Source organism: Ambystoma mexicanum, chromosome 6q (genome assembly GCF_040938575.1).
Source record: "Ambystoma mexicanum isolate Mex_15411 chromosome 6q, UKY_AmexF1_1, whole genome shotgun sequence".
NCBI classification, from domain to species: domain Eukaryota; kingdom Metazoa; phylum Chordata; class Amphibia; order Caudata; family Ambystomatidae; genus Ambystoma; species Ambystoma mexicanum.
This window is the reverse complement of record NC_090937.1, coordinates 1,312,931,577-1,312,956,995: the sequence shown is the minus strand read 5'-3', so window position 1 is coordinate 1,312,956,995 and position 25,419 is coordinate 1,312,931,577. Positions and strand designations below refer to the sequence as shown.

At 42.7% G+C, this 25,419-nt stretch overlaps 1 protein-coding gene across 2 annotated transcripts in view; it reads left to right on the top strand.

The window, feature by feature from the left end:
- Positions 1 to 25,419, top strand: part of CC2D2A (coiled-coil and C2 domain containing 2A) — a 1,164,962-nt gene that overhangs the window by 808,519 nt on the left and 331,024 nt on the right. For both annotated transcript variants that reach the window (XM_069631936.1, XM_069631935.1), the window contains exons 22-23: positions 13,501 to 13,592; positions 24,203 to 24,370. In XM_069631936.1, coding sequence (XP_069488037.1) covers positions 13,501 to 13,592; positions 24,203 to 24,370 — 260 coding nt within the window. The remainder of the gene's footprint in view (positions 1 to 13,500; positions 13,593 to 24,202; positions 24,371 to 25,419) is intronic.

Genomic DNA, 25,419 nt, shown 5'->3' with positions numbered 1-25,419 from the left:
TCCATGAAAGACAGTTAAATGATTTGATTTCTAAATCTCTACGCGGTTTGGATTGCTGGCGATTGCGCACATTCAAACAAGCGCTACCCATTTCCATTCCAAACCATCCTGTGTCTCTGTATTTCCCATGAAATGGCTAGTGGTTTGTCTGCTGACATAAAAATGGGAGGACATTGTAACACCTTTGCTACCTGATCAGAACCATTAATGTCACGCCTATCCTCAGGAGAAACCCCATGATCTCAATTTGGTCGCAGCTGACTAGACCTCATCCAGAACTAAACGAGAACCAAAATGAAGAATGACCTTGTCTAGTCTCAAATTGTTCTAAAACTCCACCTGCTTAATGTCTGCTGAAAGAAGGTGTGATAACAAAGTCACTTTAGTTAGCAGCTTCAGTACTGCTGACCTATTTAGTGTTAGTTGAATACGGTCTTTCAACTCCCAAGACAGGAGTAATAACAGGTTCGAGGATGCCACCTTCGGGGGGAATAAAGCCTATGCAAGGTGTGCACAGCGCTCCTCCATAGTTGTGAACTGGGATGAACTCCTAACACCCACATATGGATAGACCAGTTGCTGAACACCCCGCCGCCGTTCTTCACACACTCTTAGTGGGCTCTCGGGGGGCCTCAAACAGTGTCAGAAACAGGGAGGCCACTTCTTGCATAGGCGGCAGGACCGCTAAAAGGGTTTGGTGAGAAGCAGGGACTGCACTGCACCAAATCTGCTCCACCCTGACCCTGGAGTGACCATGAGCTGTTTCACTGCTGTTGGAGAGTGTCAAAAGTGTCCGAGGCAACAAAGATCGAAGTAGGTCACATTTAGTTAACAGCCGCGTTGGATTTAGAAAGAAGGATAGAGGACCAAGGATCCTCTTGGTTGAAAAAGGAGCCCAGTTCCAGATCAGTGATTTCTTTTTGAATGTCCGTGTTCCTAGTGAGGAGGGCTAAGAAAGAATTGTTCGCCATTCGATTCCCCTCAGTAGCATAACCGGATATTATATTGGGGTTCTTTTTTGATCGTACAGCTGGAGAAAAAAGCCCTTATTAGTGTCATTCTGACAGGCAAAAGATTGACATTGGGACTTCCCAAAATGAAATATCTGGGTCTCTAGGATCACCACAGGGACCCTTGACTTTGGGGGTCTCATTGTAATAATATTGAGCTTAGGTGTGGACACTTGAGGAGATGCATGAAAGCGAACTTGCTTCAATACAGGAGAAGAAGACGGGGGAATGGAGTCCCATAGCAGTTTCTGCAACTGCTGGGGTTGGAGGCGGGGGGATTCCCACAGCTGCCAGCCTGAACTTCTCCATGGTTGGGAGATGGATTTCAGAAGTGTCAGAAGGATTTATTTGTTCCACCTCCAAAGACAAAGGGCCTCATCACGAGTCTGGTGGTAACCCTTAAATGTGGCAGTAGCGCTCTTACTGCCGCATTTTAGGGTCCACCAGATCATGGCTTTGGTGGATTTCCTCCCAGTTTAGCTGGGGGCAAATCTGCCGCAAATCTGCTGATTTTTGCCCAATGGGGAATGATGGATTCCCGAATGGGCCCTATGGGGAATGGGAAATAACCGCTCTGCCAAACCCGTGATCCGGTGGCAATAGCCCCGGGGGGTTTGGCCATAGTGCTAATAGCGCTGGGGCTACCGCCCAACTCGTGATGAGGCCCAAAGTGGGGTTTTCCGCTTCTTATTCGAGTGCTAGAGCTGGCTCAGATATAATGTTGCTTTGATCGCCAATCGGCCTTTAAGTACAAGAAGGTGGTGGCTGATTATTCAGCACAAATAGAGTGCACAGGGCCAGAGGTGCTGGGCAGTACATGTGCGTGAGCAACGGTGCAAGTGCGCAGATCATAAGAAGTCATAGCGGGGGATGGCAAGCAAGAAAAGAAAAAGTCACCGCAAGACACAGTCAGCCGGTGGCAGCAGCAGCACACGTTTTACAGTGGGTCGGAGCCACACTAAGAGCAACCAGATATAACTGACATACTCACAGGACTCCGGGAGCCACACGCCACTCCAGACACCAAATGCCAGTAACTGCAGGACTAGAGCTTTTTAAACCTGCTCTGCCTCCTATGTATGGAAAGTGTAGACAGACTGCTCTCCTTCACATCCAGTAAATGCAGGACTCTGCATTTTATTTATGGTTCCCTTGATATGAAAATGTCTAAGGTTGCAAATTCTTTTGTTCAATTAAGTTAGGCTCAATTAGAGAAAATGTTCTTCTCTTTAGAAGCAATGACCAAATATTTTGTGTGGAGTAAAAAAACGTTTGTGGGAACATGACAGGGCTCTGACATGCAACAAAGTTGTTACTTATAAAAGATATAAGGACTTGGCTTTGAGCCATTGAAAGGCAGTTAGCCCTATTTCATATCTCCACAAATACCCCTCATGGAGATTTGCAAAATCTTTCCTGCGCTTTAGATTTACTGTACTACCCACATTAGAAAATGGATATATGTGAAAGGAAAAGGGGCTTAGTAGTCCGGCCTGTAGACATTGTCGGATAACTAAAGAATCACTAAAAACATATGGTTCTGTAATGTAATTTGCTTTAGAATGCACAACAAATGTATTTTGGGCAGTTTACTCAAGAGTTAAGAATTTCTGCATGGGAGTTCCTTTGGGAACGTTTTTTTTTATGAATTACAGCTCTTTGCCTACATTGCACTTTATCTCTTCCTTCTGAAAACTGATTCATTAAGTTTTAATGAATGTATAATATATCTGAGAAATGATGATTGGATGCTCAAAATTGGGTTTTATGTCTGTATTTGGTGGGTCTATTTATTATCAAATGTACTCTCAATTGTATTTTATTTCTTATTTTTAGTGTTTTAAATGTGTTAAGGTTTACGTGTTTAAACCATGCAACAGAATAAACAAAATAAAAAAACATATTTTTATAGTTACCTTTTCGAACTGGAATTACTGGTGCTGCTCTGTGCGGTCTCATTGTAGCTCTGGACCACACTCGCACCCTTCCTCAGACTAAGCCTCACTTGCTACCTCATTGTAACTCATTGGGTTTCGCTAACCTACAGTGTCTTTCCGGTTCACCATAACCGATTTCGGAAATCCCATCTTAATAATGTACTTATTTATTTATTTACATTTGTATAATGTGCCACATGCCTGCAGGCCTCAGGACGCAGGCTGCAAGCCTCTGACATATGCCCCTACACTGCCACTAGAGACCACGACACCCTAACATGTTGCGGCCCACTTCCAAAGTTTTCTGAACACAAATGCTGAAAGGGTATAATCAATGGTATGGTACCGTCTGTCATTAGGAAAGGTGTTCTAGTGCTCCTGGATGCAATGTCCTATCTTTAACACTGACCCTATGTTTGCTATCTGGACCACTATCCCATTCGGCCAATCGGAACCCTGTCCATCTTTCCCACTTTCCTATGAGAGCCTTCCCTCCCACCCACACCCTCCAATCCTCTTCCCTCCCACCCTCCCCCCTGTTGTTTTCCCGCTGTGCATACATCAAATAATAGACTGCTGATTCAACCACGTACAAATTTAAACAATTTCTTCACCTTCAGGCAATTCCCAAAATACGAAGTTTCTGAGAACAGTATGCAATATTTTGATCTTTATGCAAAATGTCCACACCATATTCCATGCTTTAGTGAAGTTAGCATGTTGCCCCTGTGTGGAGTATGTTATCCATTCTAAAGCCACAAAGTCCCAGACCTTAGAGAACCACTCGCTAATATGAGGTGGATCTTTTGACTTCCAATTTTGGGCAATCACCAGCAAAGCTGCCAACTGTAGCATACCACACACTTTCAGAATATGTTTGGGGCTTTGTCGAAAGTGCTCTTCCATAACGACCTAAATACATGATCTCAAAGTTCTAGGTTCTTGCAAGCCAAACATTTGCACCATACATTTATTGACCTCTTCCCAATATTGCACCCGCCCCAGGCAACTTCACCAGATCTGCTTCCACTCTCCCACCCCTCCAGTCCTCCTCCAACATTTATCCGAAATGGATGGCTTTGTTTTCCTTAGGCAAGATGGTGTATACTGCCATTGCACAAATAACTTGTACCAAAATTCTCTAATTTGGATTGACCTAGTAAATGTGGGTATTACTTTCCATAAAGCAACCCAATCTACTTACGGCACTTCCTCCCCCAGTATGAGAAGCGAGCGTTTTGTATAACTTATTTATCGCTTTGGAGTGGTATCTACCATCAATTTACATAGGTTTGAAATAAGAGCTTTTTTTACCTGAATTAGATGTCACATATTTTTCAAAAGGTGTTAGATCTCTAACTGCCACCTTCCGTACTGGTGGGGCAAGAATCCAGTGCCTGACCTGGAAGTATTGAAATCGACTGGATTCCCAGAGGCCAAAATCTTGTTTACACTGCAAAAAGACTTTAAGGTAATTCCCCTGAAACATATCTCTTCGTCTCTCACATCCTGCATGTTTCCATTCCATAAATGCATTGGGCCCGAGGGGAGGGCAACGTCATCAATTGGTATTTCTTCACTGCCGTATCCCAAACTTCCTCAACCAAACTTATAATTACACTTCGTTTCATATTATGAGGTCAATCTTGTTTAGGCCACCAAAATTTATCCCCAAGCCGTGGACCCCCCCACCGCTCTCTCCATCTATAGCCACCTTTAACCTGTATCATACGGACACCAGTCTTTGAGCCTTTTGACCCTGAGTTGAGCTGCCTGATAGTATTTCATAAAATTCGAGAGACCCAGCCTGCCCTTTTCTGTGGGAATCATTAGCGTATTAAAAGCAAGCATTGGGTTTTGTTATTCCATATAAATGCTAAAATTGCTTTATTCAGCTTCTGGAAGAACGTTTTGGGAACCCGAATAAGCAATGCTTGGAACCTATGTCGAATTTTAGGGAGTATGACCATTTTTACTGAATTGATTCTACCCAACCAGGAGTCAGTAAGCGGACCCCATTTTAATGGTTGTGGGGGGTAATTAGCTTTGTATAACCCATCAATCTTAGGAGTTATAGTGACCCCAAGCAGTTTGATCCTGTCGGACGCCCACCCGAATTGTGTATGCGACTTTAAATCCTGCAGCTCGGCGTTGGGGGAGGGATAATTTTAAAACTTCTGATTTAGTGTCATTCATTTTTAAGCCTGCGACTACCCTAAATCTCATCTGCATAAACCATCATTTTATGTGAAATACCGCCAAATTCAATTCCACTAATATCTTCTGTCTGTCTAACCTTGGCAAGCAGTGGTTCCAGATGGAGTGCATACAGCAACGGTGATAAAGGGCATCCTTGTTTAGTTCTGCGTTGCAAATAAATGGGAAGAGATAATTGACCATTTATTGATAGTCTCACAATAGGGAGTTTATAATTTTCCCGAATTTTATCTATACATTTCGGCCCAAACCCCATCTTTGCCAAGGTGAGAAAAAGAAACGATAATTCAACCCGATCAAAAGCTTTTTCTGTGTCTATGGATACGAGAACGGCAGGGTTCTTTGTTTCTCTATTTTTTCTATTATATGGCATGTTCTACAAATGTTATTGTGTGTCTGTCAATGCTTAATGAAACCTGTTTGGTCTGGGTATATTAATGAGGGGAGTAGATCTTCCAAACAATTGGCTAAGACTTTAGTGTAAATCTTCACATCCACATTATTTAATGCTATAGGGCAACATGAAAGATCTCGAATGACCCGAAGTACATTGTCTTGAGTAATATCAAATTCAAGCTGCTCGCTATCTATTTGCATTATCAGGGGAAGGGTGGCCGAGTCTGAATATTCACACTGAGAATGTAACTCTGGGAGATCTGACTGAAATAACTCTGAATCAAATGGAATTGAGTAAGAATGTGGGAGGTTTCAGTAATTATATCCCCGGAAGGGAGCCAAATCTGTTGTATAGTCCAGGAAGCCACTCTCTGGTGAAGCTGAGTGACTAGAAGACGATCTGTCTTATTCGCTTTGATATAATATTTTTGTTTAAGGAAGAGCCAGGAATTTTCTTCTGTCTTGGTTTGATAAAGATGTAACCTCCCGGCTGCGGCCCTGAATGCTTTCTGTATAGTCGGGCCGGTATTCATTTCAGTATTTTTCATTACCTGCCTGAGTTCCCCCTCTAATTCTATTTCACATGCTATTATCTGCTTGCCTCTTCCACTGCCAGAGCACCCCTCAGTATTGCCTTGAAGGCGTCCCATATTACATTTATCGCAGTCCCCCCTATTGAATTCAAATAAAATAATTCCCTAATTTGCGCTGCTTTTTTCTCCCTAATAACTTGGTCTTTTAATAACTCCAATTAAAATCTCCATGTCTCTGATATTCCTTTGTAACCTTTAAATCTAACATTATATTATATATTATATGTGCATGATCCGACAGTGTTATTGTGTGGGTCGTAATTTGTGTAATACTACCTAAGAGTATGATAGAGACCCAAGCATAATCTTTTCGTGAGAATGAGTGATTTACATGCAAATAAAATGTTTAACCTTTGTCCTTCCCCCTAAGTTAGCCAAACATCTACAAGGGACAATTACATAGATTTTTGTTGTAGGATGGTGGAGGGGGGAGCCTGAGCATAGCGTGTCTTTGTGCAGCGGTCTCGAGCAGGATCCCATGCCATATTGAAATCTCCTAGAAGTAATATTTCCCCCTCCCTTAAGGATTCTAGCTGCCCGAAGGCAAGTTTCAGGAAATCTTCCTGCCATCTATTGGGGCATATATTATGGCCCCTGTCAGTGTGATGGAGCATACCTGTAAGATCGTAAATAGATATCTGCCCTCTTGGTGGGCCTTGGTGCACAGTTCTTTGATTTGGGTACCAGCCCTAACTGCTATAAGTACGCCAGCTACCTTCCCTACTGCATTTGTCTGCAAGATAACCGGGCACTGACGCAGACGTAATTTGCATCTATATGCGCTGCGGATATGGGTTTCTTGATGCGCTACCAAATCTGGTTGCTAGCGCCTCAACAAGCCTTCCAATTTCCTACGCTTGAGCGAAGGATTAAGCCCCCATAATGTTTAATGATAGGAGGTTGAATTGAATATATTTTAATCACCTCACCATGGAGCTGTTGAATGTGTACAGTGTACTGCAAAATAACTACATATCTGCCCCTGCACAGCGGAAACCCCTCCCCACTTTCCCCTTGGCCCCAACACACATTTCCCCAACTTACCCCTAACCCACTCCCATAAAGGCCCCTGGTTCGAAACACAGAACCTACTGTTACTCAGGGTAAGAACCACTGGCTGTGAATCACCTACTATCCCAAGGCAAAGTGTGGGGTATCCTACAACCCCCATCCTTTACCAGAACAGATAGATACCAAGATGTTGTGCTCCATCTCTGCTATGTTCAAATATACCTTTGTTGCATCTTTGACAGTTTCCAAGAATGTCCCTTAAAAGCACCTTAGTTTAAAGATTTAGGGTTGGGCCCCCTTAATCGTGTTCTTCAGTCCTCCTTTTACACACCTTTTGATTTCCTTCTCTGTCGATCAGTTGACATCCATTCCCCTACACTAAGCTGTTTAGTGTGATGTTCCATTGTGGCCACTGCTCCATCCGTTGATCCAGTAGCTGCATCTTGCACAATTTGAAGCAACGCAATACCTGCTTCTCTGGATGTTATTCTATGCTGTCTTCCTTCTAGGATAAAAAACATTTCAAATGGGAATGTCCATCTATATGTGATTCCACGTGCCTGAAGCGTTTTCACCTCCACCTGCATATCTCTACGCTTTTGTAGAGTTTCAGTGAGAGGGCCTGATAAAGCTGGATTTCCGCCCCATTGTCTGTAATCGGTGCTGCCGTCCTTGCCTCTCTCAATATTTGCCCCTTTTGCGGGTACAATGCACATGCTGCCAGTACATCGCAAGGGCGAGTTCCTGGTTCTGACCTCCTTGGACCCGATCTAGCAGAATGTTCGGGGCCTCCTTTCCTGCGATGAGGTCTGCAAAAACCTGCGAAATAGCCTCCATTAGCTCTGGATCTGTCACCGATTCAGGGAGGTTTTAAATTGGAGTGCCTGGATAGATTTTCTAGGTCTTCATATCGAATTGCCAGATTGTTCATAATCCTCAATAGCTCTTCAAGTGCAGTATCCAATAACGTATTATCCTCTACTAGTTCCTGGATTGCACACTCATTTATGTGAACACGCTCCCTTAGAGAGGACATTTCTTTGCTAAAGTCAGCAAGTGAGTGCCTAATTTCAGAAGTGAATGAGGTGAATTGTGCCTGGAATGAGGCAGAGAATTGTTCTTGAAATTCTTGAAAGCTTGTGGTAAAGTCTTCTTTGGATGCTGTCATTGGTGGGAGGGACCAAGGATGGCCACAACTAGGGTGCATCTGAATGGAGTGTGTTTTCCGAGAGCCTTGCCACAAACATTTCCAGGGAGTTAGGCTGTTTAGGATAAGGCTGCGTATGCCCGACCAAAGTCTGTTTCCTCCTGGCATGTGTTTTGGCCTTGAGTCGTATATGTGTCGCCAGAACTTCCAAAGGCTAACTGGGAAGACTAATTTCCACATCCACATTATCTGCATAGGCGAGGTGCAGCAATGTTCCTTGCAGTCTGTCACTTGATATGCCTGTTGGAGCCTGCATGTCCACCTCTTAAAGGCCCGATGTGCTACCCTTGGCGACAAATGAGGAGGATATGCAAACCCTTGGTTTACGCCGCAATTCCGAAATGGAAGAGATTTCTTCTCAGGGAAATATCAGGGTATAAGCCATTGTGCAGCGGCCATCTTGGAATCCATAAATGTCTTATTCTAAGGCATCTGTGTGCTTTGGACCTTCTGGTGGGCCCTGTCGGACTGGGCAAAGACTAAATAACGTTCCCCAGAGACTTTAGACTATTTAAACTTTAATTACTTACCCATTGCTGTACATACAATCTTTCATACCTTTATATAAAGTATATTTAACATATACCTCTTTCTGTACCTTCCCTGATTCAAAGTGATTCCCTTTTACCCCGTATTCCTGTCTTCCCGCTGCCCTCTTACAAGCTATCCCTGATCACTGGACTACTGCTACCAATAGGTGGGCCAAGTTAAGTGATGGCCTCTTTGTCTAGATTAGGTATCGTGGCTCCTAACACTAGAACCAGACATGTTGATGAGTTTTGTGACATATTTTAGGATGTTGTCCCTTCTCCCCTAGAGGGCGACCTTTCCCATGGGGCTAGGGTGGTGTGTCCACAGTACAATAGACCACCTGGGGGTGGTGCAGAGATCATCACATGGGGGAGGAACCCCTTATGGGATTAGGGATGATTATGTTCAGAGAACGCGTCTAGCACTGGCAAAGCGCCCTGCAGAGAGAGGATGCACCACCGGGAAGAAGCATACGTCAGGAAAGCCACTACTGACTGCAACGAAGCCCCAAACATGACCGGAGCCTCCAGAGAAGCTGCAGCCACTCTGGAAATGCTGGTACCTTCCAGTGGGATGCAAACAGGTATGCGGGTCACCCAAGTGGTGCAGGCGCTCCAAGGGGAGCAAAGGGGTGAAGGCGGAAGACACAGAAGGAGTGTCTGGGACCATGGGAATAGAGTGCGAGTCTGGGACCCACACCCAAAGAGAGGTAGCCTATGTTGGAAGTATTACTTTGCTGGGGAGTAAAAAGCAACTGTGAATGTTACGAGACTGGGACTCGCACCCATAGAGGGCCAGTCCATGAGGGGATGAAGGCTTGGCAGGAGAGTATACCAAGCCGGATCTAACGTTGTGAGTCTGGGTCCTGCACCCACATGATAAGTTCCTTGAAAGGATAACTGCTTGGTAGGAGAGTGAACCAAGCAGTTATTGTGAGTCTGGGACCAGCATCCAAAATTTGTGAAGAAAATACAGTGCAACAAATCCTACACTTGGCAAAGGGAGTGTACAAAATTGGTTGGATAAATAGGAGAAACATAAGTAGGATATTCTTGTGAACTCCCTATTGACATGTGTAGAAGCAAGTACAGGTCTGAGGGGCCTTAAAAGGAGATTAACTCTATAATAAGCAGTCCAGGGGAAAGGATCACAACTCCAACCTTGGAGGTCTTTAGTTTTTAAGAGTTCTTTATTTGTGCCATTTTTGGGCCAAGACACTGGCAACTTTTCTGTTACTTGGAACCACAAAGAACATTTGTACTTTAGGAAGAGATCATCCTTGCACAGTTGATTTAGGTTGTTCGTGTTAGGAACAGAAGTAGGCTTTTTGAGACACAATAGGGGCGGACTTTATAATTTGGACATTCTAACAATCTAATTAGTTTTCTTAGAGGCAGGGATACCACTCTTACTTTTAGGGACAGAGGGCATTTTTAAAACCCTTTTTTTATATACTACAAGTTTCTGCCCAAAAGCATGCCATCATTGTGTCCAAGCCTTATTCTGCACCCTCACGGTTTACATTAAAGCACCAATTATATTCAAATGGTCTACACTGCTCGTTATAATTGTTATCATTATTCTGGTGTTTTATATGGTTTTAGAATGCTTGGTTACAGATGTTTAAAGCAACCATCATTATTACCCACTTTGCGGTACTCGGTTTGTAACATCGGAAGCATGAAGGCATAATTAAATCGGGAGAGTATCAAAACATTCTCCATGCAGTGTCACAGATGACTTCAATAACTCCAAGATTCACTTGAGCAGATCAGAAAAATTCATTATTAAATGTCTTAACTTGACATCCCCTGAAATGCATGCAGGCCAGGCTAAGTGGAGCCCCTGGTCTATTCCCCAACCTCTTGTGGCCTCCCCAGGATTCACCACTTGCCAGCCGGTCATAAAGTAGGACTAGAGGGAGGTAACCGCTACTGTTGATCTCAACCTTCATTTCACATGAGAGCCTAAAGGCTGTAGCCTTCCTTATCTTGTTACCCCCGTGATTTACTAAGGACAACTTACTCTGTTGATGACTGACACAATGACGTTCATGTTGTGTCTTTTCCTTCTCTCTCTGCCCTCCCTGCTTGCCCTCTCTCTTACTCTCTATCCCTCCTCTCTTCTTTCTCTTCTCTGAGTCTTCAGTCCCATCCCTATCTCCTACTACTCCTTCCTTGTCCTCCTCCCACTCTATCTCTGCCAGTACTCCCTCCTCTCGCCCCTAGTCTATCTCTCACTCCCTCTGGCTCTTCCTCATTCTCTCTGCCTCTCTGATCTTCATCAGTCTCCTCCTCCTCTCTCACTATCACCCGTCCTGCTGCTCCCTCCAGTTCTCTAACCTCCCCCTCTATGCCTGTCCCCACTATTGCACACTCTCTTGTGCTTTCTCTCTCTCTCTCTCCCTGGATCTCCCTCGTTTGCTTGTCTCTTTCTTTCTTCCTTTCTTTGTTTCTTTGTTTCTTTTTTCTTTCTTTCTTTTTTCTTTCTTTCCCTCAAACTCTCCCTCTCCCTCATTGTATCTCTCTCCCATGCTTACTAATCCCCTTCACACTCTCTCCTATCTCCCACACCTTCTCTACTATCACTCATTCCAACAACCACTCTCACAACAACCACCCCACTCTCTCATGCTTGGTACCCCTCAGTCATAAATACACAATACATCACCTGCACGCTTCTCCACAATATCCAACAAGTCCTCAACAGTCCCCTCCCTCCCACGTTCTCTGACTGGTCTCTCGGTCCACCACCTACCCTCATGCTCTTCCTCTTTCCTGCCTCCTCCCTTTGGTCCCCAGACCTGCCTGGAAACTTGGGCCTATCTCTCCCTCTTTTTTCCCTGGGAGCTAGGTCATGCAGGCACAAGGTTTGAAAACCTCCACTTAGGTCACTCCCTTGCTGCTCGCAGGCATCCGCAGGGTTTCTGCGACCCAGTGTTGTTGGCAGCCACTGTGCCTTTCTCCTTCCTGCAGCCCCATGATGTTTGTGTTCCTGGCAGTGCCCCAGATAGGAACTTGAGACTGAGACTTGCGAAATATCGGTTTCCCTTCCAGTAGTTCTCCACCACTAGATAATGTAGCCTGTGGATCTGTACCTGAAAGAAAAAACTCTGGCCAGACAAGAGGCTGGAAGGTATATTCGTGCCCAGTTGGGTGGCTGGAACAGCGGGTGAGAACACACATTCGGTGCCACTGTTCCCAGCCACCCGAGGCCCCTCACCGGATGGCGGCATTTTTAAAAATAAATGTGGGTAGGCAACAGGCAGGGAGGCTCTCCCTGTTGCCTCCCCAAAAACAAACCAAACCCCTTCCCTAGCCCCTCCTGCCCCACTACCTGCTGGACCAGACCTTTGTGCTCCGGTGCTAGAGTACCTCGCGGCCACCATAGAAACAGAAAACAGACACAGTCCCTTTTCTCTATGTCACCAAACATCATCTTTTTGTTTTTTTCTCTGGAGATTGGTGTAGCGCAATAAGCGGGGTGCAAATGGCTTTCACCCACGCAAGGTGGGTGCGGACATGGCTGGTAACGGCCCTTGCAGAGGCCCTTGCTTTGGGCGTGCCTACCTAGACTCTGGCTGACAGGCCATTACCGGAAATATGTCCGCCCCCTGATGCAGAGGTGAAAGCCATATTGTGACAGACAATGATACTAATATCACTTCGTCCCTTTTCCCTATGGCAGCCAACATCTTCTTTTTCTCGGGAGATTGACGTCACGCAATATGCGCAGCCAATCTTTGGAGGGAAAAAAGAAACCATTTGCACCCGGACAAACCCCAGGGTCCCTCTCTGGGGTAGGACCAGCTCTGACATGTTCCCTGGTAGGCCACCTACCCAGGTTGGGAGGGAGTCCCTGCCCCCTCCTGACAGTGTTCAGCCCTTGACCCTATCAGATCAGCAGCTCCTCCTCTTTAGACATGCACATTTTGCTATGTGTAGATCTAACCGTTCAACACGCTCTTAACACCTAGGTCCACACTCCCTCCCCTGCCTAGCTGAAACTCTGTGATCTGCTCCTCACTGTTTCTTTCCCTGGTTGCTTTTTAGATCCCTTTGTGCCAATTGCCCTCCCTCCCCTGTTGTTAGCTCCCAGCTCCCTTTTTCTCTGCTTCTCTCACTGTGTTCTTCCCCCTATGATTGCAATGCTCTCTGTTGCTCCCTGAAGCTAGATCTGCGCTCATTAATTACCATAATAATATAAATAATAATAATACTAATAATTACATTTGTTAGTGCAAGAAAGTGTAGAAAGGAGGAATGCCAGGGACATGGAGAAAAAGGTGCCGGCCTCAGGTTGGAACATGGACTTGTATCCTGAGATTCAGCTTGTGCTCCAGTGAATCTGATTGGCTGGGGCCTTCAACTCGAGTCCTATTAAATGTTGTATCACTTTGTCAGAACGGCATTAGGATTCAGTGTAAATGATATAATCCAGGTTGTATCCCATACAATTTGATGGATGAATAAATCTTATTCTCTGGCCCCATCATGAAGATGAAGGTTTGCAGAGGAGTGTGGATGTTTTCCTTTTCAGGCTATCCTTGCTCACTAAGGCATTTTCTAACCCTGTTGTATTTTTAATTTTGTGTTCAGGTTCGAGACTCTGTAGTGAACCGGTTCCTCATCGCCAAGCACCACTTCATTCTGTCAGACCTAGTTGTTGAAGATGATGTTCCTGGCCTTGGGTAAGTAAATAACTCCATCTGAAGGAATGCCAATTCAGGTCATTCCGTTGTTATTGATTTATTTCCCTTTGTAGGCCTGCATTGCATCGTGGGTTGTTGCTACTTACCGGGACACGGTCAAGTTGTCTGATGAGTAATGAATAAAATGGCAGGTCAGTAGCAAGGAAAGGTTGGTTAGCATTGAGGTAGATCAAGCGCATTGAGATGAAGTTGCAAGAGTGCCACTAAGAGAATAGGTCATGAGCAGATGGAAAGGTGAGCCACATCATGTTGGGCACACATTTTAATGCATTTATACAGTTTTCTTAATCAGGTTCCTAAAGTCAGGAGAGTTATGTGTTATGTTTGCATACATTTGTTGAAACACTGATTCTCAACAAATGCACAGATAAGACGAGGGGTGGAAGGTGCATACAATCAATACATACCTTCAAAGGACACTTAATACAGAAATGATGTGAGTCAAACAAACTTTGAGTTTTGCATGAAATATCAGAAACCTTTCAGGGCGCATATTTAATGACTCCTATGTAAGGATGTGAGTTGACTGGAGGAAAGTGTAGCAGATCATGGAAAACGAGTGTTTACATTATTTTTAATGAACCATTGAAACAATCTGGAAGACTGTTAAGAGGAGATTAGAGCTGGTTTTGGCTTTTTAGATCTTTTAGGAAAACGGAGAGTGTACTCTTTGACCTCTGCCTTTCTTCTGTCACTGGAAGCTTCCTGCACTATGAAATGATTGTAGTGATTTCCAAGCATCAGCTTGCCTGAGATCATAAGTGGTGGGTAACAGTGGAATGCAATTTCAAAGAGAGCTGAAATCAAATGTAATTAACTTTGCAAAACCAGTGCTTCTCTGCTGGTCCTATCCATCTTTTGCTAATTCACTTGAAGGGGCCTTATGTTTGCTGGTGTCCTGCTGCATGCTGCTGGAAGGCGAGGGTCTGAGCAGACGGATGGCGATGGCTCTGTTCACTCATGTGTGATTCAGGAGGACTCACCCGTAACCATACTTTGATCCCCTCTAATTGTTCGTAAATGTTTAAGCAGCAAGTAGAGTTGTTGGCTGGTGGTTATTTTATAGTACACTACCTATTTCCTTCTCAATCTCAGCATGTGCAGAAGGTCCAAAGGGATATTGTTTGATAGAAATAGTATCATACACTGTGTGCATTGTTGAATAGAATGAAAGTACTAAACAAGTGGTCAAAGAAAAACTTTATTTAACATGTTAATGTATTCAAAACAAAAAAAATAGTGCAGATATTCAGAAAATAGCTGTAGATAAATGTACAACTTTATGGACTATGAGGCCGGTTTATGGTGCAGAACAATATAAGTATATTGGCAATTGGGGGAAAGGCAGGGGAAGCTTAGCTAAATCAATACATTGCCCTTTTAGAGGGGTGGGGGCATCATGACTCCCTCAAAGCTCTGGCTATCCTAATGTATGGCTCCTCCCCACATTCAACAATGACAATAAGTAGCAAATTACACTTGATGTATCTGCATATTTATCCGCTATGTCTAATGAGTTGTAGTTCAACAGAGCTCATCATGTTTCATTGTATTGACTGTAACATTATGTGTCATTGTCAGCCATCATCATGTTTTACAGTTTTGCTTTTCTGTTTTTTTTCCATTATCTTATATTCTTCCTTTCCTTTGTGCTGTGTCCTAAGTTCTGGTGGCTCAGGGTATGTCACACCATGCTCTTTGTATGTTCTCTGTACTACTCATGTTCTAGCTAAGGGCTTTATTCTTGACAAACAACTGTTCCTCTATCTTGAAAGAGACACACACCGGTTCAATTTGTAGACCTGGCATCTAATATTTCCATTCTACCAATACAATACAACCTGAATTGAGATTAAATAGTAGACAGTTTATTTTCTAAGCTAAATGGCACTGTGGCATGATTTTTCCTGTTCAAGAGCTATCTTCAGAAGTCCCTTGACAGAAGTGATATAACCGTTTTTGATTAAAAAATTAATTGACCCTTCAAACAAAGTGTTTATACAATGGTCCCGGGAGGATAGCTCAGCAGCAATCTGCTCGCCTTGGAAGCAAGACGTCACGGAGCGACACAGGTTCGATCCCCGTGTCCGCGCTTAGAAACCTCTGGGTATTAAGCGCATTATAAATAACCTATCATCATATCAATGACAACACCAACAACAAATCAAAGCAAATAAAAACGTGAAGACTGCTCTAACTTCAGTGACTGTCACATTATCTATTGAGGATCCTCACTTCTTTTTGGGCGAAGCTTCTTGCTTGGAAGTGTGTAGATTTCAACAAAATGTCTGTGTGCTCCCTCAGGTTTGCCTACCAGTCCATATCATTAGCATCATTGCATCTACCTAGTCCTGACCTGTTCGCCAACAGGCCTTTGTATATTGGGATATTGCATTTACGGCACACAACATCCAGTGGGCAAATCACTATTATATAAAACACTAGGATTGGTTAATGGTGTTTCTGATAACTTGGTGCCAAATGGCAACTCGTGTCTCTTCCAGCCAAATCTTCCCAAAAAATCAAAACCTTTTTTGGCTCCGCTTCAGCATAGTAGAGATCTTGCTACTAAATTATCATTTGATTTTGTCACTCTCATTCTATCATTTGTCTTCCATTTCAACTCGACACAAACTGCTTGCTTGTTACCATTTGTTTTCCATCACATACAGGGTTTTTGAACATGACTCAATAGTCTTATAGTATGTTATCACTGGTGGCCTTGGGACAGAACAGCACAGCCGTTGCATAATAAGGCAACTCATCAAATAGATTTAAACAGCAGTGGTTATTGACCAGCTTACCAAAAATGTAAGGATGTTATTAGATATACATATATTTAAAACCTTTTGGGGCCCCAGACTTTTACTTTCATTGTTATATTATTGAAGTGTTGTTGCTTCCATTCCCCCTCTTTGCTTTATAAGGTGCCAACTTGTTAGATTCTAGTTAAAGATGTGGATTCTCAAATATTGCATAATTGATTGGAATATTCAGGGACTGTCAACCAGTCAATTTCAAGGCGTGAAGGCATTCACAGTCAGTATATATCGGACTATGGTTGTGCAGTAAATATACCCCAAAGGTACACTCTAGAGCCAGGTATGTTCTAACAGCCTTGATGACAGATTTGTTTGTGGAGTATTCAGGTGGGCAGTTGATTATCCCATGATAATAACTGTGAATATAATTACTGCTATACATCCTAAAGCTATGCTGTTCTCGATCAAATGACTTTTGGTTTATCGTAGCCTGACAATTAAATATGGCCATATCAACAGCATTCCACCGTAAATGAACTTAATTTGATCCTGGGAAAGAGGGCATCATTTAACTGTTAAAATAAATCATTAGAGCACATAGACAGGAAAAATGAAAGTAGACAGTCAAATATATCTAGGGTCCTAAGCATTGCCACTCTACCACCCCTATTGTTATTCATAAATAATAGTGCCTGCATTATTATCATTAACATGTATATACTACAGTGTTATGTGCATAATTGAATATACCTTTAGATGGTATAACAACCAATTTAGACTCTTATGGCTGGTTCTCAAGTGTATTTCAATGGGTCATGTTGTCACTTTGTTTATAGCCCATTCCAATTAATTCTTGTACATGTCTATTACCAGGCCAAGTGTCTGGGATTTGGAACCATACTTTCATATATGGGATGGCATTTACTGTGGGATGGTAGTTACTGGTGCTGCTTGTGCTGGCTTCTGCGCTCTTAGCGGGGACAGCTGAGAGTAGAAAAGTAATGCGGGCATATCCCCTCTCGGCATGGGCATCTTCCTTACTTTATATACAGTTAAGCAAAAATGTGCAATGGCCAAGATTCACATGTTTTGTAAATGTCTATACCTTTATCTAAAATGATATGGTTTTAAATCCCCTGACCCGGCTAACAAATCTAGGTTTGCATATAATGCGCTTTTAAGGCAGGTAATCGGGTTAACAGCAGACACATCCGAGATATACCATCTTGACGTGCGCCAAAGAGCCATTAGCTCTTTTATTTTATGGTTGTTCACACAGGTCAACCTCAGAATATGAGAAATACCTAGTCAAATGAGAAGAACCTTTAAGAGCTTAATCAGACTAACCTCTCCTTTCAGAAAATGAAACCACTCACAACCCAAGTTTGTATACCTTTTATTGGATAAACTGAAAATATTTTGGTGAGGTGGTAATATTCATTCGATATTGAAGTCCTAGAGATTTCTTCATCAACGGTTGATCACAAAGTGAAACTGGCCACAAAAAAGACACTGGTACTGTGTGCTTTTGCCCTATGGTCACCATTTGATGACGTTTCGGGGACTTCACAAGCGAATGTACTTTAGCACTGCAGCGTAATATTTACACTTCTATGAAAAGTATCAAAACTTGTTTTTTGTCTGAATTTAAAACTGGACTAACAACGCCTCAATCCTTTCTCTGAAAAATGATGGTAATAAAACGAGTTTACTAACCGCAATATCTTAAAAAAGCTGATTTAATTGATTGTTTTCCACATTTGGTGTCCAACAAAGTATAACCCAAATTGCCAAAGACTAGACATATTTCATATGAGGGAGTAAAGCACTAACTTATTTTTCATAGAATAGTAGAGAAAGCAACAGTATATATATTGTGATCTTTGCTTATTAATCACGGGTTCATGCTTAAATCCTCTAAATAGCTCCCATCGTTGGTTAAAATGGCTAATAATTGAGTTTCTAATGCTCCAGGCTCGATATACTGCGTGTGAGATTAGATGTACTTCACGGTTTTGCTTCTAGTTCAACAAGGCAAATCAATGAATTATTCGACTACACACCTTTGTTCATAAAGACTGATTTCTGTGAACACATTCTTTGAGGGGACTCATACCTGCGGTATTAATATTAAAATGTGCTGACAGAAATGTGTGCATACATACACACACTAATGTCCTGAGTAAAGCCCTTCAGTGGTAGATGCATGCTAGTTTTTTCTACATGACAGTAGTACCTATTGTACAATATAGAACGTGCCTCGTTATGAGTATGGTGGTAAAAGAAAGAGTGTGGTGTTTTAAATGCTAGTTCTTAAAATAACCACAGAATTATGCTTTTGGATTGCATGACAAATGTATAGTTTGGGGCTACCCACGAAGTACTGCATGTGAAAACATTGCTTAGTTAATACATTGCAGTATTTTCTATGTACTCCATGCTCAAAGTGTTCTATGCAATCCTAACTTAATAAATAGGAGGTAAATACAATACCCACATTTTACAATCCAAACCATCCTCCTAACGATGCCCATAGTAATGCTGGTTGGTGCCCCAAATGATCAGTAGAATGCATTGCTCATAGTGATAGAGAGTTCAAGAACTGTTGTCTGAATGCACTTCTGATTGAAAAAGTGTTAACCTTTCCTTTCCATGCATTCATATATGTTGGCTTGCTGGTTCACAGATATTACAGGGCGCCCATTAATGTTAAGTCTAAACATTTCTGTTTAGTTGAAGGTGCATAGTTTTCCAATTAAGTAACATATTCTGTTTGGTTTGTTTACTTATTTGGAATTATAGGAATATGAGATGTTGACCCCCTTTAAATTCTGTTTCTTATGACATGTAGACCTTTTGTGTTGTATCTACACTGATCAAATGTAATGACTATGATTGATGTCCAGTACACACAAAACATACGTTCTCAACTATCTTGGCACAGATTGAGTAAGGGGGGGTTAAGAAATGGCAAAGTGCTGAGTTTGCTGCTCAGTGGCGTGCTAAGGAAGTTAGACCAACAACATGTCCAAGGGCATTCGGATCGGAATAGCTGCATGAGGCATCCGCATCACCAAGGCAAGACCCTTGTGCCAGACTGACAGTCTGGGGAGGCAGAACCTGCAGGGATCTTGGGGTGTCAGATTCAGCACAATGTTATGGCGCTCCACTGCAGTGGGTTCCTTTTGCTATCGATGGTTTGGGTTGCATAGTTTGGTTCTACGTGATTTCGCCGAATGAAATGTCATCGTGGGACATTTCATCGCCGAAATCTCATCGCCAGAAACCCTGTTTTTTTTTTTTAATTATTTTTGGGGGGGTTTCCACCCCCAGACCCCCCCTACTTTAATAATCATACTCCAACCTGCACAAAACACCCCCCCAAAAATATTTTTTTTAAAAAAAGGGTTTCTGGCGATGAGAATTCCAGCGATGAAATGTCCCACGATGACATTTCATTCGGCGAAATGCGTGTATACCCCTAGTTTGACCACTGTTTTCCAAACTAGAAAGAAAACTCTTTATCCATTTTCTTCAAGACAGATGATGGTGTATTGTGAGTTAGATTTTTTTCTCATTCCAATAAGGTGCAGAGTTTGTATACAGGCTAACTGTTCATAGTTTCAGAGGCGAGTATAGATGTATAACACAAGGTGTTTGTTTCAACCGTGATTTATTCGCAAAAGGTGATAGTTGTGATTAATTCCTATATGTTGTCTGTCTACAAATGGTTGTGTTTAAACTTTTTTATTACATTTTCCCTCTCTTTTGATTAAATCCATGAGAGGTTAATTAATTGAATTGCTTGTGCATCAAACTGATATAATGCATATCTTTTTTATGTAAAAAATAGAATCCTTGGGATTTTTTTCTACTCTGTTGCCCGCAACTTTTGATGTTGGTCTTGTGATTTGAGGATGAAGGCTGGTTCATTCCTACTCTGTTAAAATAGCGGTTTAGTTTGGAGTCACAAGCCTTTTTGTTATTTGACAAGGGTTCCGCCCTTAAAGTGAGGGTTTGCTTGTGGCTCACCTCTCTCTCCCTCAACCTCTTTGTGTCTATATAATGTCTGTCTACAAAGCATCATGGTAGTCATCGTAGGAAATGTTGTGAAAAAAAGGTGACATGATGGTTTAAACTATGATGTGTTAGGTTTCATACTCTAGTAGGACTACTGGTCTCTTCCACCTTCTGTAGTATTTAACACAGTGTCAGGAATAGAGGGACAGTTGTTTGCTCAACTTAGTCAAAGGGTCGTAGCCCCAGCCGATACGTTGCCACTCGTCTTCGTCACATGGATGTATCCCCCAGATTTCTAGTTGTAATTCAGCCAAGAGAATGGTATCTGGCACACTTCTTCCTGATCCAGGGTTTCAGTTCACTCTTAGGGATATATTGCCCTTCTCATTACTAAGTGACATAGTATCCTTTTCGCCCTTGAGGAATATGGCCCTCATCCCACTGGTAAGGAATATTGGTCCCTTCACACTGGCTAACACTGTTCCATCACTTCAGGATCTTAAAAAATCCCCAAAACATTTCCGTACTTTTAGCCAAGCAGTTTTTGGTGGAATCTCTAAGGGGGGTCAGGACCCTCTAGAGCTCCCCCTTCAAGTGTCTCATGTCCAGTCTCAGGCTTCTTCGCAATGATGTGCCCTCGCGGACTTCTGGCTCTTGGTTCTCTTGCTCCCTTTCATCTTGCTTTGGTCTCGCCCCTTCCTCTTTCTCCTGCTGTCCTATTATAGGCCTCTTTCTGCCAATTAGCGTTTGTTTCTTGTTTCCTAATGATCTTGCTTTGACACAATTGTAACAGGCTTTTGTTTTGGCTGATTATACTAATTTCCGCTGTGCCATTCCTGCTAAGCGGCTGCTGCCCTCTGCTCTCCAAACTGATCAAGGTGTGGCCGATATCTTTAAATCAGGTGGAAATCAGTCTCCTTGTCCACTTTGTGTTGAGCTTCTGCCTGACTTTGCTCCCTGTGAACTGCCTGCTACCGCAGTGCCTTCTCTGCGCCTAGCGATATGGTGCGCTCTAAATTCTTCAATGCCCATAGGAATCTAATAGGGGCTCGTGAGGATTCCTGCTTACGAGTGGGACCCAGTGACTGCCAGCTCTAAATTGTTTATTTCTGCTCTTTATTCTCTGTACTCGGTACCATATCAGCATTTATGCAGGCATCCCCTTTGGCGTACGGGCCCTGTGGTTTTTGTTTTTTTTAACCCCTTCACTTAGTTACCTTAGGCAAACATACTGTCAGCCCCTCAGAATTAGTCGAATGCTGCACCAAATCAATTCCTGGATCTCCCGTGCTACAAGTATTACCTAACCCCATTGATTTATAGCAGTTTAAATAGTCTTCTCCCATTTGCTATGGACAGGTTACCGATTACTGAGCAAGCTCTGAGACCACATCACCTAGATCAGGACACAGCCATGCGACTGGATGGGGGTCTCTGTAGCCCACACCATGTACCACCACTAGGTGCCTCAAGGCTCTGACATTACTGCCCTTGTTGCTTGCTTTCCTAGGCTGCAAAGTCAACTCTAGGTTGTGTGCCAGAGCTCTCACTCTATCACACCTTTCACCAGTATGAACACCCTCCTGGACGTTCACTGGCACACTCTGAAAGACAGTGTTGGGAGCCATGCCACTCTAAAACTACAACTTTCAAGCCAACATCTATTCATCATGGTACACACAAGACCCCCACAAACTACAATTCACAAACGAGCAAAGACATGATGAAAGACCCACTTCAAGAGCTCACTAATTGGAAGACACTGTAGCCAGACACACCCACTGTAAGGCAACCATTGCCGAAGTATCTACCAGAAACAGATCCTTCCTCAAAGACATCGAGCACTCCATTCACTCACTTTCAGGCTTCATGATGCTTCTGTCTTTTCACTAAAACAGTAGACAAAATAAGGATCCAAATTCAAAACTGATATAACTACCACATCACCCCTTCCCGCCTTGTGGTACACCCAGACGTAGCACATTCAAGACACTTTCCCACATACACCGTGCAACATTCTAATAGCCCACAATGTCTTTTTGTGCTGGGCAAGTATAGGACTTCGCCACAGTTCAGACTAAGGTTGAACAAACATCTGCAAGTTAATTGGGAGTTGCAAGCCCTGTTCTCCCTCAATCAGTAATGCTTACCTCACCCCAGCGCCTTCCTCCCAGAAGCATATGCCAACTATCATCATTGCCTCCTCAATAGCCATCTTGGGCAGATTTAGACACATTTCTGCCCTTCCGTCCTTGGCTCAGGTTCCTGAGGGAATTATCACTAGTCAGCCGTTCTCCTATCTAGTTATGCACAGCATCCTCAAATACTTCAAGTCTAGTTTCCATGTTAACGGAAAAGTTTATCACATGGATGGAACAAGGGTATGTATGCATGTGTTCCACTACCCTTAAACCTTTCCACCACCAGCTACTCTTCTCTCCCATCTCATCAGACCTTCTTAAGATAGGTAAAATAGCTTAGCGGGTTGAGCGCTCGCTGCTGCTATCTGAGCGTGATCTGCAGATCGGAGGTTCGAATCCCGGCAAGGCCAACTCAGCCTTTCATCCTTCCAAGGTCGCTAATTGAGCACCAATTTCGGTTGGGTGATATTGTATGTAAATATGTGCTCTGTAAAGTGCTTTGGATTAAGGCGCTATATAAATAACACATCATTATCATTATAAGGTATGGGCCATTGGAAGGTGTAACTAGTTTCATGATTAAAAATGTCTTTTGGATAATCATAGTGCTGCTGTGCAAACTAGCAAGCAGTAAAAACTGTTTTGCTTGAAAATTGGTCTGCTTGATTGCATGAAGTGTTTTTTTGGGATATTTTGTTTGATGTCCATGCGCTGAGCATGTCTAATGTATAGGTGAGTTTTGTTTATAACCTAAAAATAGAATTTCTAGAAATATATATATACTTTATGCTATTCTCAGTGTTAAAGGTTTTTATTTTCTGAATGTATAATACACATTAGGACACCATGGTAGGTTAAGACACTAATCTTACCTGCTAGTTATTAAGTTAGTTGGCTTTTTAAATTCCTATTGTAGCGTGTGGGATTTATTATTTCTGTAAGATTATACATACAATGTTTATTTTGTGGTAATGTGAAGAATGTTAATTTCCCTAATTGCATCCTGTGATTACCACTCTGGGCAGGGAGGCTTTCAATGCATCCATTACTATTGATATTTACACAAAAGATGCTCTTACAAGAGATTAGGTATATGGGTCTGAGTCACATGTGGTTATGTTCAGTCTTGGTCTGAGTTAAATGGACTCAAGATTGCTAGTTTTTTTTTGTGATCAATCTTCAAAATGAGGAAAGAATGAACAATGTATTCAGTTATTATTGAGTCACCTCAATAGGTAGGGTAGCCCGCTCTCCATTGGGCAATGTATCGGTTTGTCTGGGCAGTGTCTTGTAGTTAATGGAGGATGAACAAAAGAGCCTGGTATTCCACATTGTAGGCAGTTTAGAGTTCTGTCCTCTTTGTCCTTCTCTTGATTAAGCAAACAAATAATTTCCTCTTAGCACTCTGGAACTGTATAACTGCTAAAGGAGACTATACCGCAGCTGTTGACAGTTTGCCATACTGGGGTCACCGCTTTTCCAGTGGTTATCCAGTGATCAATATATAGAGGTTTGCCACATCCTATGCAAATCATGAGGGGACCCACTAATAATAGCATTGCTATCAAACCCTATTAATAATAGCAGCACACATGGATAATATTTTTTCAATGAGGGGACTGGATCATCTAACAACTTTCTAAATTTCTTTTCCTTATCATATAAGTTTGTTAGGAGTTGGCCTTTTCAAGCTTGCTGAGCCCAAGCGGCCTCTGAAGCCGAGGCGAAAAGAGAGGAAAAAGGTTACAGCTCAGAACCTATCAGATGGGAACATCAAAGTGTTAGTCAACATTGTTCGTGCCTATGATATACCCGTACGGAAACCGACAGCAAGGTAAGCGACTAATGCATGTAATTTGTTGCCACGTTGTGCTCTTAATATTTTTTTTCATACATAAAAATATTGCAATATTACATTTCAGTGTGACCTCATTGACCAACAACTTCAAAACATCACAGCAATACAAAACTATCAATTACAAAACCATTGAAGTCATTGTTGGCCCTGACACGCGCGATTGATGGGCACAACCATGGACCATGGTGAAAAGTGCCTCACAACTGCAAGGAGTGTAATAAGGCTCCCTTGGTTTTCCACTAATGCGATGATCAATTTACCTTAGTAAAATTTTGTCTGAAATGAATGTAGAAACACACTTGAAAATAACAAATGCTATTTGTACAGCCAGTCATCGGTACTAGAGAGATTTTCCCTCCCAATGTATGATTTAGATATCTGTGTTGATCTAAATTGAAAGATGTTTTATAATATGGACGCAAACCTTTATTTTTTCACCGGATCTTAAGTGTTTTCGTTTTAGGGAAAATTGGTGGGTCAAGTTGGTCAGCCAAAGAATGTGAGGGATTAAGGTCCTACATATCTGGAATCATGGCCATGCAAGTGTTATTTTGAGACTCTATAGAGGTTTAGGAAAGGGAGAGATTGTAGGTAGAAAACATGGAAAAACTCCAGGACTCAGCGCCAGTGTAGAGTTGGATTGTTTAATGGCACAATCTGTTTGCACAATCTTATGTGCGAGCCCTCTACTCGATTACGCGTTTCGGCTCCCACAAGCCTTTATCAAATCGGGGCCAGTAGCAGAAAAGTCCATACGAGCATCTAACATTCGAGCAGCCGACGCGAGAGACTACAGAGCAGAACAAATATCTACCTTGGGATTTGTCCCTATAACTGTGTTTCAGACAATGTTCGTATGGACTTTTCTGCTACTGGCCCTGATTTGATAACGGCTCGTGGGAGCCGAAACGTGTAATCGAGTAGAGGGCTCGCACATAAGATTGTGCTAACAGATTGTGCCATTAAACAATCCAACTCTACACTGGCGCTGAGTCCTGGAGTTTTTCCATGTTTTCTGTTATTGA